This window comes from Oryzias latipes, chromosome 17 (assembly GCF_053564925.1).
Source record: "Oryzias latipes strain Hd-rR chromosome 17, Olatipes_Hd-rR_3.1".
Lineage (NCBI taxonomy): Eukaryota > Metazoa > Chordata > Actinopteri > Beloniformes > Adrianichthyidae > Oryzias > Oryzias latipes.
In genome coordinates, this window is record NC_136253.1 from 8,263,853 (window position 1) to 8,277,935 (window position 14,083).

Sequence of the window (14,083 nt, forward strand, 5' to 3'; positions counted from 1 at the left end):
TGTCTGTATAAACAAAGGCGGAGCCTCCTGCCCCGTGTTCTTCATGGGTGTCAGGCTTCACGGCTACCGGAAAGGTGACAGCAACTGCAGTCTGTTTATTACTGGGCAATAAATAATATTCTGAGAAGATGTCTGTACCAGAGAGCACTGGTGAAACTTGCGTGCAGCTCCAGAGCGGTCCGCTGCAGAAGAATCAACACGCACCCCCAACACACGTGTGCGCACCTTCCTACTATAACTACACAAGACGCTCCGCGTTCACACACACAGTCAATCTACAACACCTATAGTTAGTTCACAAGTTAGATATGTAGTTGTTAGTTGTTGTCATTTGTTGTCATTGTTAACAAAGAATAGTACGTTGTAACTGTATTTATTTCCGATGCGGCCGCCGGGGGATTTTGTGTTTTTTTTTTTTTTGGGGGGGGGGGGGCTGCGCGCCCTGGTGGTTCATCACCACGGTGATGAAAAATTCGACACCATCACAGCTCTAGTTGTGCCCCTAAAATTTTCAGTTGGGGGCCACTGTGCTCCTAGTGAAAAAAGTTAGTCTGGAGCCCTGATGGCAGCTGCACATTAAACAAAACAGGCATGTGGTCAGAAAACACAGCATCACAGATTTCAAGGTCAAAAGTTGTTAAGCCATGGGTTAAAATTAAGTCAAGTGTGTGACCATGTTCTTGCGTGGGGCAGACACAAGTTGAACAAGATTAAAATAGTTGATAAGTTTCAAAAAGTCTCTGGCCAGTGATTTATCAGGACAGCAGACATGAATATTAAAATCCCCAAATATCAAAATTCTGTCATATTTTGGCATTATTCCAGCCAAGAACCCAGCGAAATCATCAATGAAGTCCTTATTGTATTTTGGCAATAAGGGAATGGGGAGGGGAGGGAATCTGCAGCGAGACTGAAGGAGAACAGGAAATTGAAGTTCAATTCAGTTCAATTTAGTTTTAATATTCCTTTTGATGCTAAAATTTTATTATGTTCCAATCTTAAAGAGTAAATTTTGATGCAATTTGGGACAGGGATTACTGAAGTAATTCCTTTGTAAGTTTTTTATTTTTATTTCTGAGTTTTTGGTTATCCTTTTGGGATTTTGAGCTGGTAAAATTAATTATTTGGCCCCTAGTGAAGGCTTTGAATGCTTCCCATCTAATAGAGGCACTTGTTTCAGATACATTGAAAATGAAATAATCATCGATTTGGGTTTCCAGATATACCATTAAGTCTGGATCCTTTAGCCATTTTTGTTGGAACTTCCATTTAGGTGGATCTCTTACTAGACCTGGATCTACAGGGCTCCAGACTAAATTTTTTCACTAGGAGCACAGTGGCCCCTAACTGAAAATTTTAGGGGCGCAACCAGAAAATTTAGGGGCGCATACCGTAAATCAACATGCTAACCAAATCTACTAATTTCCACTGTATTACTAATAAATACTTTAATAATAGATGCAGAAATTACAATGTGCTGTTTCAAATTCAGTGTCACATTTTATTCTTCACTTTTGAAGATGCAACAAGAAGGTAAACTGACAGCAACATCGCTGTCATGACAGTACAAATGAGTAAAGAAAACAGATGGGAATTTATCTTTGTGACACCAAATAGGTGCAGCCAAGATGCACAATAAGCGTGTTTGAGATCACCCAGGTGAACTCAACGCTGCGCAGATCACCTGGTGTGAGCCATATATTTTTGTTTTTGCTCCAACATCAACTGTCAATCATCGTTGGTCTCCCCAACGATCCAGGCGAGGTGCCGGTTCATCTCAAACACGTCTATCGTTGCATTTTCCCCACGTATTTTCAGTGAGTCTAAAACTAATGTTGTTTTTGCCCGCATGTGTTTAAAGTTCAAGCCCCGTTAGCTGTCACGCATGTAGGTGTGGGACATTTATTCTCCTCAGCTGACCCGACTCCCGCGGGAGCGGTGTGCTGCCTTAACGGCCGTGCATAACCGTTTGATGCGCCGCCGTAACCAAAACCTAAACCTTCCTCCGGTTCTGTGCGGCCCAGAGAAAAGTTCAGCACGGACTGCATGTATTTAGAAAATTACGAGCGAATAAATACGTTCTAAAGGAAAGTAAGGAACTCCTTAATGTGGTCCGGGGAGGGAGCTGTCAAACCCTGTCATTGTCACGCCCCCAAGAGTCATATACCCCACTGTGATTGGTTGCTTTGTCAGCTCCGCGCACGACAATGAAAAAGTGTCATTCATACAAACTGGCGTTCTGCAGTAACATTAAACCTTCATATTAAGGCGGGGACCGCAAAATATCATCTTGGGGGCCGCAAATAGCCTGCGGGCCGCGAGTTTGAGACCCCTGCTGTACACTCTGGCACTGGTACACTAGCCGCAGGTCGGAAGAACGAATCAATAGTTCGCTTACCCATAGTTCAGACGCACATATCAGGTTGTGATGTTTGTCTGAGTTTCCTTCCCACAGATGTTTACGCGCACTCGATTATCTCTAGGCCCCGCCCCCTCCACGCATTTTAGCCACTCACAGTGGCTGTCCCTATTCTTCTCACACGCAGTGGCCGCCTCACAGATGGGCATCACGCGAGTGTGTGCTCGCGTTTCATGAGTATGTGCGCGAGTGTGTGTGTCTGCCTGCATGTGGGCTTGCGTCTCATTGATTATTTCATTGATCATTGACGTGCCCCTTCCACGTTTAATGTATAAAAAATACGAAGGGTGGGGGAGGCAAATTTACTGGTCGCGCATGTGCGACTGGATGTAAAATTCAGTCGCACACTCTCAAATTTTGGTCGCAAAATGCGACCAATTGCTCGCAGTCTGGAGCCCTGATCTATGTAAACCAAATTGTTTGGGGCATGGTCTAAAATTGCAATGTTGTCATAATTACAGTCTTAGATTTTATATTGTATGCTCGCTGATAAAAAAAAAAATCTATACGAGAGTAATAGTTTTGTGCATTGGAAAAGCAAGAGTAAGTTCTACCATCTGGGTTTCTTTCTCTCTTCATATCCTTTAGATTCAGTTCTTTGGTAAACTGCAGCAGAGTTTCTCTACTTTTAAAATGGGATTTATCTATGTCTGATGATGTATCCAAAGCAGGATTGAGGGTGCATGGTTGAAATCGCCAGCTAGGAAATAGTGGCTCTTGAGTGTACCGAGTTCACAGAAAAAGTTGTTAAAGAAATTCGGTTCATCCTTATTTGGTGCATAAATATTAACCAAAATTAACAACTCAGAGAAAAGTGTACCTTGGATGACCTTCCCATTTTATTTGCTGTTACCTTATGAGTATTAAAGGGGATGGAACTATGTATTAAGGTCATCACCCCCCTTGCCTGAGAGGTAAATGGTGCTGAAAACACATCTCCTCTCCACCTTTTCTTTATCTTTAGTTCTTCATTAACCGAATGGTGAGTTTCTTGGAGAAAGATTATTTTGGACAGCATTTTCTTTAGCCTTCCAATGACTTGTTTTATTTTCTTTAGCGTGGACAGCCCATGAGTTCCACAAAGTACCGTAATTTCCGGACTATAAGCCGCTACTTTTTTCCTGCGCTTACAGCCGTGCGGCTTATTCAGTGACGCGGCTAATTTATGGATTTAATTGGCGGCCGCCGTGTACGTATTTTCGGACACGGTGAATAGTTTGGATTCTCTGACACCAAACACAAGTCATTTGTTTTTTCAACACACCTCTAAGCAGCCAAACAGCATGGACCTCACTTCAGGTCTTAGACACTTCAGTCATGGTTCCACAAAACGAAACACGCATGCCTGGCCGCATCCCAGAATCCTATGGTGCCATTAGACCCAACGTGCACGTGATCGCCGCTACAATATGATGCAGCTTTCAAGTTAAAAGCAATTAAAAGCAGCGTGAAAAAATCCACCATCACCAACGGGTTTGGAAAAGCCGGTCAGCTGCGTGACGGAGAGAACAGCGCATTTGGGAATAACATCAGCCTTTATTTTGTCGGGACACGACTGGAAACAGAAATTGACGTGATCGTTTTAACGGTTATTAAGGACTGAGCGGAGTTTTGCATTGAAACGCTCACAGCCTCCGTGTGAGCTGGAGACTGCGTGTCGTGTGAGCTGCGGGGCCGATGGCAGTCTGAAGGCTCCCACACGTAACAACGCATCCGCCCCTCATACACAAAACGTACAGTATTAAGTCCGATTGCTCTGCACAGAAACGATTTGCTCCGTCCACCGGCGCAATGGGGACGAAGCGCTTCTCCTTGAAGCCGCCCTGGCCAGAGCTGTCGGAGTAGATAGGAAGGGGAGACAAGGAGCGCGCGGGAGCGCAGAGGCGTCCGCGGACCAACAGTGTTTGTTGTGGAAGGAAACTTCTGACCCACGCGCCGCGAGGAGGCGCGCGTATCGCGCTGAGGCGGGCGCTTTTCAGTCGTCGCTGCTTTATTTTACTAGCCCTGTTACTCCCATAACGCTGCCGCGACACAAGCGGAAGGAGAGCTTTTCCTTTTCACCCCTCCATGCACTGCTGCTACTTGCTCATTCTTAAACACGTACAACAGTGTGGTGAGCCGGGCGTTGGCCCCGCCTTTAGCCCCTAAGACTCATGGGAAATGGGGAATCGCGGATGTAAATTTCCTCATCATAACTGAGGGATGTAATGTTGATTATATGGTTACTGTTTGTAATTTTATGTATGATACCTAGATTGTCAATAAGTTAAAAAAAAAAAAAAAAAAAAAAAACATAACTAAGGAACTTGTGAACAGAATAGAGGTCCATACTGTTTGGCAGATGCAGATATACTCAAATACACGAGCCTGAGGCAAAATTGACTCCACCCACTGTGTGTTAATAAATCACACTTGCTCTATGAGTCAGGACGTGATCCGTCAGGATGACAATGTTGCCAAATTCATGCGGCTTTTACTCCGACGCGGTTTGTGTATGAATAAAATTAGATAAACACGTGTAAATAGGTGGATGCGGCTAGTAATCGGGTGCGCTTTGTAGTCCGGAATTTACGGTAATTTTAATTTCTGAAACACTGGACATGGTGATTGGTTACAAATTTCTCTCTTGGACAAGTATAGATTTTCACCTTCAAACAGAGAAAAATTCAAACGTGTCTCTGATGCTTTGAACTGCATCAACATCTGAACTATCTCCCCTTAGCTTTGGAGCCAATTTTCCTCCACCCAATGTCTCACTGTGAAAGTGTTATGGATCATTCCACACTTAATGAGTGACCCAGATTTCACCATGAAGTGATACATTTAGTTATTTATTTTTTTAAGTGGACATAGTTCAGTTTTTACTCATCATGGAGGTTGACTCACTGTGATCCAGGTTTTCAGGTGTAACGGTCTTTTTTTTATTTAATTTTTTTTTACATTGCTCACAGTTATCCCGTGCTGTCCTTCTCTCGGATCCCACGTATGAAGTTTTCTGCTTCCTTCGGTTTTCCAAACACGTGTTTTATTCTTGAAGGTAACCAGAAGCTTGGCTGGAAACGTCATGCCATGTCTTATTCCCATGTCACGCAGTTGTCTTCTCACAGGGTCGAACTCTTTCTCCTTTTAATGTAATTCGGCTGCTATATCCGGATAGAACCGAACCGGGTTCTCCTTGACTAGAATTTCCTTTTTAGCTTTCACTGCTTTTATCACCAGTGCCTTGTCTCTGTCGCTGAGGAATTTCATGATGAGTGTTATTGGACGCGTGTCGGGATCAGATCTTGGGTCAACACGGTGAGCCCTCTCCAGGAACCGCTTCGATCTGAGCGTGGGAATGTCCAGTGCCTCTGGAGCCATGTCTCCAGGAAAGAACACGCGTCGCTTCCCTCCACTTTTTCGGGTAGATTTACCAGCCTCAAATTGGCTCTCCTGGATCTGCTTTCCAGATCTATGATCTTGCTCTCCATAGTTCATGCTTGGTTTTCGAGACATGAAACTTTAACCTGGAGGCTCGTCACCGTGTCTTCAGTGGCAGAGACGCACGTCTCCGCGTTCACAATCCGCTCCATGCATTCTCCACCTCGCTTCTCATCTCTTTGATTGCGGCTAAAACTCCATCAAATTTGTTGAAACGTCCGCTTGATAGCTTCTAAAATTGTAGCTTCATTAAGATCTTTGGCACTTGTCAGGCAATCGACATCATTGCCAGCGTTAGCACCACTGCCATCGTGGCTTCCATGTTAGCATCGCCATCCTGGTTCTTTTTGAACCCGAAGACAATCTTCCCTTGTGAGGGTTTTTACGGCCTTTGTTTGATTTTCCATGTCCAGCCGACATAATCAGAGTTTTAGCAGGGTTACTGTAAATGAAAGTTTGTTAAATGAGTTGTTTGCAGGAGTTTAGCTTAAATTTGTGCAAGAGGAAGGTGAGCGTCCGCCTCACTAGGGTGCTGCCATGCCAGAAGTCCGTGAATTATTTTATGCTGAGTAGGGTTGGGCGATGTACCTTAAATTGGCAGTTGACGATGTTTGCAGTAAACCATCTATTTTTAATTTTTCGTTATTATTCGAATTATTATTCGTTATTTTACTTTATTACTTCATTTATTTTATTTCCCAACTAATTACTCAACCGTGATGATCCAGTATAAACTGAGGGAAGTGACTTTAACAAAAATAAATTTCAACCCTAATACTGAGTTTCTCTTAGTCTGTTGCACGTGAGCATGGATTTAATCAAGCGGAGTGCTGTTTGCCAATCATCTTCTATATATTGAGAGTCCAAGTCTATTTCCCAATATCTGGAAGGAGGCATGTGCCTAAAGAGTTAAGGAGAGATCCCTCAAGAACTTTTCTACATCATTAACAGCGGAGGTGGAAATAACATTAGAAAAAATAAAATGTCTCAGTTGGAGATATGCAAAAAATGTTTTTGAGGAACATGAAATGTGGTTTGTAGTTGTTAAAAGGACATAACAGTGTCGTCTTTAATTAAATCGACAATTACATAAATCCCTAAATTATGCCAGGAGGAGAACACAGATGGGCCCACACCAGCAGGAAAATCCGGATTTTGAGTTATTGGGGAAAGCAAAGACTTAATTTTTGTCTTTCCCAAGTGTTTCAATACATCACACCAAACTCTAATACCATTATACATAATACGATTTTTTCTAATTGTTAGTGGGATTTTGGCCACATCACAGGTGATCAATCCCCAGGGAGAATGAGGAGAGCATGCCCATGCGTCAATGCAGTTCTCCCTCTTTAGATATGTATGTTGCCACAGCCAGTAATGATGGGCGTGGCAGGCCCAGTTATAGAAAATTATATTTGGTACGGAGAGACCACCCATATCGGGATGCAACTGCAAAATCTTAAGTTTCTGTCTTGGCTTCTTCCCGAGCCATATAAAGTTGGTAAATACCTTTTTCAGATTTCTGTTAGTTTTCTTTGATGTATATAGAGGGAGCTTCTGCAGAGGATACAAGAGACGTGGCAGAACATTCATTTTATTAAAACTAATTCAACCCAACATCGACAGCAGGAGTTTATGCCATCGCTGTAGATCCTTCTTTATCTGTGTGCAGAAGGGGGAGAAGTCAGTTTCAACATGTCATTCAGGTCTGGGGACATTGTCACACTGAGACACAGCAAACCACCAACAGTCCATTTGAATGGGAAATCATTGGGAACATCAGCCTTAGTCAGGCCTCCCAATGGCATAGCTTCTGATTTGGCAAAATTATTTTTGTAACCAGATATAGAACTAAATTTGTTAAAGGCTTAAAGAATAGTGGGAATTGATTAAGTAATGTTTGGAAAAGAATGATGTCATCAGCATACAAAGCAATCTTATGCTCCATGTTTTCCAGCGATATTCCCTTAACCTCAGCTTGCATGCTTATAGTTTCAGCTACCTGCTTTTGCATGCGTATAGTTTCAGAGTCCTGCTTTTATCACCGGTTCAAGACAGATCATCACAGACTCCAGCATTTCTCCACCAAACTGCCAAATGTTCAGTTCAGCTTTTATTCCACACAGAGATGGTCGTTTGTGTTTGACTGTCACGTGCAGAACTCATTCATGCTCAACAGATGAGCCTCTCCAGGGCTCCAGACTAACTTTTTTCACTAGGAGCACAGTGGCCCCCAACTGAAAATTTTAGGGGCACAATCAGAAAATTTAGGGGCGCATACCGTAAATCAACATGCTAAACAAATCTACTAATTTCCACTGTATTACTAATAAATACTTTAATAATAGATGCAGAGATTACAATGTGCTGTTTCAAATTTAGTGTCACATTTTTATCTGCACTTTTGAAGATGCAACAAGAAGGTAAACTGACAGAAGCATCGCTGTCATGACAGTACAAGTAAGTAAAGAAAACAGATGGAAATGTATGTTGGTGACACCAAATAAGTGCAGCCAAGATGCACAATAAGCGTGTTTGAGATCACTCAGGTGGACGCAACGCTGTACAGATTACCTGGTGTGTAACATATATTTTTGTTTTTGCTCCAACATCAACTGTCAATCAAAACAAAAATATCACGAGAAAGGGGTGGGAGCAAGGCCCCAACCTACCCGAACACAGCTGAAAATTTAGTACTGCACTGACTGAAAGCTGCCCTGATGACTACAAAAAAATGCATTATGGGACATGTGTCCTGATGGTTTTTGTAGTTCAGTGATCAATCAAAATAATTTAAAATACCAATTGATTAAAAAAGGCTACATACATTACAAGACATTAAAATAATCATAAAATATATAATAACACAGATCATACTGAGGGAGAGAGGAATATTAAAACTAAATTGAATGGTAAGGACAACTCCAATTTCCTGTTGTCCTTCAGTCTCGCTGCAGATTCGCCTTCATCTCACCCTCCACCCCACCACCCCCCTGCCTGGTCTCCCCAACGATCCAGGCGCGACGCTGGATCATCTTAAACACGTCTATCGTTGCATTTTCCCCAACGTGTTTTCAGTGTGTCTAAGACTAAATCTTGTCACTCGCACATATTTAATGTTCAAGCCCCGTTAGCTGTCACGCATGTAGGTGTGGGACATTTATTCTCCTCAGCTGACCCGACTCCCGCGGGAGCGGCAAACTGCCGTAACACTACAGCCGCGCATAAACCGTTTGTGGTCAGGGGTGATACGCCGCCGCGCGCTTAACCGTAACCAAAACCCTAAACCTTCCTCCGGGTCTGTGCGACCCAGAGAAAAGTTCAGCACGGACTGCATGTATTTAGAAAATTACGAGCGAATAAATACGTTCTGAAGGAAAGTAAGGAATTCCTTAATGTGGTCCGGGGAGGGGGCTGTCAGGTTTCCTGTTTTCAAGCCCGGTCATTGTCACGCCCCCAAGAGTCATATACCCCACTGTGATTGGTTGGTCAGCTCCGTGCACGACGATGAAAAAGTGTCATTCATACAAACTGGCGGGCCGCATTAAAATTGAACTTTTTCATATTAAGGCGGGGGCCGCAAAATATCATCTTGGGGGCCGCGGGTTTGAGACCCCTGCTGTAGACTCTGGCACTGGTACACTAGCCGCAGGTCGGAAGAACGAATCAATAATTCGCTTACCCATAGCTCAGACGCACATATCAGTTTGTGATGATATTTGTCTCCGTTTCCTTCCCACAGATGTTTACGCGCGTTCGATTATCTCTAGGCCCCTCCTCCTCCACGCATTTTAGCCACTCACAGTGGCTTTCCCTATTCCTCTATCACGCGAGTGTGTGCTCGCGTTTCATGAATATGTGCACGAGTGTGTGTGTGTGTGTCTGCCTGCGTGCGTGTGCGCTCGCCTCTCATTGATTATTTCATTGATCATTGACGTGCCCCTTCCACGTTTAATGTATAAAAAATACGGGGGGTGGGGGAGGCAAATTTACTAGTCGCACATGTGCGACTGGATGTAAAATTTAGTCGCACACTCTCAAATTTTGGTCGCAGTCTGGAGCCCTGCCCTCCTCCGGACTGTGGTGGAATGGACTGTGATGTAAAGGCTGTGGCATCTGCCGCCCCTGCCACCGTTTTTAATAATTTCAATCCTGTAAATAACAGCTGTAGCCATGAGAGTTTCAACCCATTTTCTTTATTCTCGTGTTTATTTCCGAGTTGAATGTATACAAATCAGAGTGTGTATCTAGTTTTGTGTGTTTTCCTCAGGACCAGATGGACAGGAACCGCTTTTCGGTCTACTGGAAGCAGGTCGGACCCATCGTGTTCGGCTCCTTCTGCCTCTTCATCTTTGACATGTGTGAGAGGTGAGGGAGGAGCTTTGCAGTGTGAAGACTTGCTGGTTATGTGTTGTTTTGTGTTGTCATTTTTCTCAAACACATCTTGGTATGTTTGTGTCATCAGAGGAGTCCAGCTGACGAACCCTTTCTACAGCATCTGGGCCTCTGACGTAGGAACCGAGCTGGCTGTATCCTTCCTGAGCATTTAGCAGCAGAGGCTGACGGACGTCCCTGAACGCCGCTCTCTTCGGACAAATCCAAGTTCCCCCTCCGGCTTCTCCCTGCCCCGACGTTTGGCCCTCCAAGCGGCAAGATAAGGAAAAAGATCGTCAGACGTTAATACCACTCGATGACTTCATCAATTGTCACGGTCCTTTACGTTAGCACTTAGCTGCCAGCACTCGTAAAATACAGAACAACATCGGTTTTATAACTGTAAAATGTCCTTACTTAGATTCAAATGTAAACTTCTGTGAATCAGAGCACACACGCCTGAAGAAAAGAGTCTGTCCTCCACGCCACAGCGCGACGCGGATCATCCTACCGGCAGAGGGATAGCCAGCTCTAAGTCACTACGGCTCCTCCTTAACCCTTGTGCTATCCTAGGCACTTTACCATTGGGAGTTGGGTCATCTAGACCCACTAGACAGTGCTCTGAACCTTTTTTCTTCAATGATTTGTGATCTTCACTGGTGTCCATGGATTACATGAAATCTTTCCACCTTTATCCACCTTTGTCATGGTAGGGAGAACACGTCAATGTAAGGGTGGGGTCATCTAAGATAGCACAAGGGTTATAAAAACAAGGTGGGACTCCAAATGTCCCTACAGCTGGAGCAATAGGGAGGAACCAGAGGGGTGTGGGGGTGTATTTGGATCAGTCCTCTTTTCAGAAGCTGCATTTCATTTCCACCGTGCTGACGGCATGAGTCTGGTTCTTCTGGAGCGATAAAAACATCTAGAGACGGAGCACCTGATTGGGCGTCTCTGGTTTTGGTTTCATCTGTTCAGTTGGACTCTTGTAGCTGTCACCAGCTGTGTTTCCATTGACTATGAAACGGTTCAAATTGGATTTGTGATCATAAATTCTCCTAATGTAAACACGACAATTTTGAAAAACTCTCATTTATGGAAAATACGTTTTTGTGCTTGGAGGAGGTGGTTTTTTTGAGCCGTATTGAAATTGACATATTTCTCCAAACTGCAATAAAAACACTTTTTTTAATAAATGAGTCATGTGACCAACAACCATTTGGTGATGCGCTTCTTGGTAGGAACTGGCGGCCTTGAGCGCTGCTCAGTGGCGTCACCAGAGGTCCCACACCGTCACACGGCTCATCAAAAGCTGAGCGTGTCATGTGGAATTGTTGGATCCTCTGGAAAATCATCAGCCACCATTTCCCAAAATGGCTTCATCCGTAGCCCCTCCCACATTTAAGGAGCTTGTTGCTCCACTGCCATTTCTCCACGCCGACGTCTCCTGTGATTGATGATTAGCGCTAGTGGCGTGGCAGAAATGTGAATGGATCTGCTGTCAAAGTATTGATCACATCCATCACAGTGTTTCTGAATGACTTGTGGCGCCAGTTGGTTTGTGTTTATTCCATAATTTGGATTCAATACAAACAGTGAAATTGTGTTTTTTGACATTTCTAGAGTTCCAATAAAGTTTTGCCCGTGAGTGATGGAAACACAGCTCCTGACAGTAGATGCAGACGTCAGAAACATTTCTCAGGCTGATCCTCCTGACTGTCGGTTTCCCTGACTGGGACTTTCTCAGATGGCTTTCATCATTGTGGCCGGGATCTGTGCCTGTCTGTACTTCCTCTTCCTCTGTTTCATGGTCTACCAAGTCTTCAGAAACATCAGCGGTAAAAGGACGTCCCTGCCGGCCATGTCAAAAGCCAGGCGGCTGCACTACGAGGTGGACCTTTTTTCCGTTTTCTGACCCGTTTAGATGCATCTGGAAAGCAGTGACTCCATTTCTGTCTGTTCTCTTTCCAGGGTTTAATTTTCCGGTTTAAATTCCTCATGTTGGTCACTCTTGCCTGTGCTGCCATGACTGTCATCTTCTTCATCATCAGCCAGGTGGCTCTTCATCATTACTCGGTTTAACTTTTACCAGGGTGACGGCTCAGAGGTTGCAACCAAAAAACCCTCAACATGACTGTGTTGTGTGTGTGTGTGTGTGTGTGTGTCTGCGCAGGTGAACGAAGGTCACTGGCACTGGGGGGACTACACTGTGCAGGTGAACAGCGCCTTCTTCACGGGCATCTACGGCATGTGGAACCTGTACGTCTTCGCCATCATGTTCCTCTACGCCCCGTCCCACAAACGCTATGGAGACGAGCAGTCGAGTGGTCAGTGCATCGCCGGTAACGACACATCACGACGTCACAGGAGCTCTTTTTGCAGGGTCCTCTGCTGTGTGCCTGACCCAGTGTTGGGTTCTGGGTCTGCCTTCACAGGAAAGATGTTTGTTTCTGCTCTTGGCAGCCGTCACGTCTGAAAGCGTGTTCTGCGTGTTATTCAGAGTTTGAGGAGGGGTGGGAGTGAGAAGCAGGCGGGTTCCCAGGGGAAAAGGTCTCTTTGGCTTAGAGCGAGGTTCTATTAGACTCCAGGCTCCTTCCAGAAAGGAGGAGGGGGCTTAGGAGAAGAGGGAGGTCATGAAATCCATCCGTCTCCAGAAAACAGGTTTAAGGTTCTGGAAGCGGTCCATGGAGTCCGGCCTGTTTGAGCTAGATCTGTGTTCCCAAACTGACAGCACTTGATTTCTGTCAGTGAAGATAATTCAAACCCCTCGTTTGAAATGAGGTTTTGAGCCGGCGCTCGTTTCTGACCTGTGTGTGCAGGTGACGCGGGGGCAAACAGCGGGGAGGACATCCAGCTGACCACGACGATCACCCACTTGGACGGTCCCACCGAGATATACAAGATGACTGGCAAAGAGGCCCAGGAGTAACTTCTGCCTGTTGCTTCTGCGCCGTCTGTGGGGTGAATCGGTGTTGGATCTCACATCCACTTGGTCCACCTGCATGCACCTTCTGCCACTGCTGCGCTGAAACCCGAGCTTGTTCACACCACCCTGCTCCCAAATCTGTCACGTCTGGAAAGACGTGCAGCCACTGCCCCACAGCTGCTGTCAGCCCTCCTCTCCCGTGTGTGACTCAGTTGTCAGATTTGCGTAAACTCAATTGTGTTTGGTAACGTTGTGCAGTCCCTCCGATCACCAGGCCAGATACTAAGAAGCTGGTTGGGAAGATTCCCTGGGAGAGGGCCTGCGTTGGGTGGGTGTGGGGTACAGTGGTCTCCATGCTTCCTGTCCTTGGGTTCGAGTCCAAACTGAAAACAGACAGACTTCTTTGTGGTTTTATTGTCATTTTATTCTGGTTCTGAGGACTTATCAGACACGCCAATCAAAAGCTAGTGACGTAGTGCTGTTCAGGTACCTTTCTGTCCTTCATGTCTCCTGTACAGACACATAGCCACCTGGATATTCATCATGTTACAACGTACTGCAGATACTATTCTATTTTTTATTATAAGTGCTTATTTACACCTTAACAAAATGTATCAAACCAAGCTGACTGTAGCCTAGAAAAGGTTTTAGTTTGTTTTTTTTTACTTTGTAAGGTAATTTAAATAAAACTTTTACTTAACATGCTTGTGTGTTTTACTTGGAGGATACGAACCGATTCATGAGCATTTTCAAAGTAAAAGACAGTAATTGTGTTGTGTTGTATGAATGTTCTGCTTCCACACACGAGCTGAGGCCATTTGAGCTGATGTTACAGCGCCTCCATCAGGCCTATGGAGCTACAACACATTTTTACATCAACCAAGTTCTTACACAGGAAGCAGTTTTCACAGGGATTCACTAAACAGATTTCTTTGAAGTTGCAG

General features: G+C 44.7%; 1 protein-coding gene across 2 annotated transcripts in view; it reads left to right on the forward strand.

Annotated features, from left to right (window-relative positions):
* The window catches only part of wls (Wnt ligand secretion mediator), a 39,494-nt gene extending 25,653 nt beyond the window's left edge, over positions 1–13,841 (forward strand). The window contains exons 7-12 of one of the 2 annotated variants that reach the window (XM_011486137.4): positions 10,110–10,207; positions 10,305–10,368; positions 11,961–12,104; positions 12,185–12,268; positions 12,387–12,555; positions 13,033–13,841. In XM_011486137.4, coding sequence (XP_011484439.1) covers positions 10,110–10,207; positions 10,305–10,368; positions 11,961–12,104; positions 12,185–12,268; positions 12,387–12,555; positions 13,033–13,142 — 669 coding nt within the window. In that variant the 3' untranslated portion in view covers positions 13,143–13,841. The remainder of the gene's footprint in view (positions 1–10,109; positions 10,208–10,304; positions 10,369–11,960; positions 12,105–12,184; positions 12,269–12,386; positions 12,556–13,032) is intronic. The other variant, XM_004078653.5, reaches the window with a different exon arrangement.
* Positions 13,842–14,083: the final 242 nt, after the last annotated feature.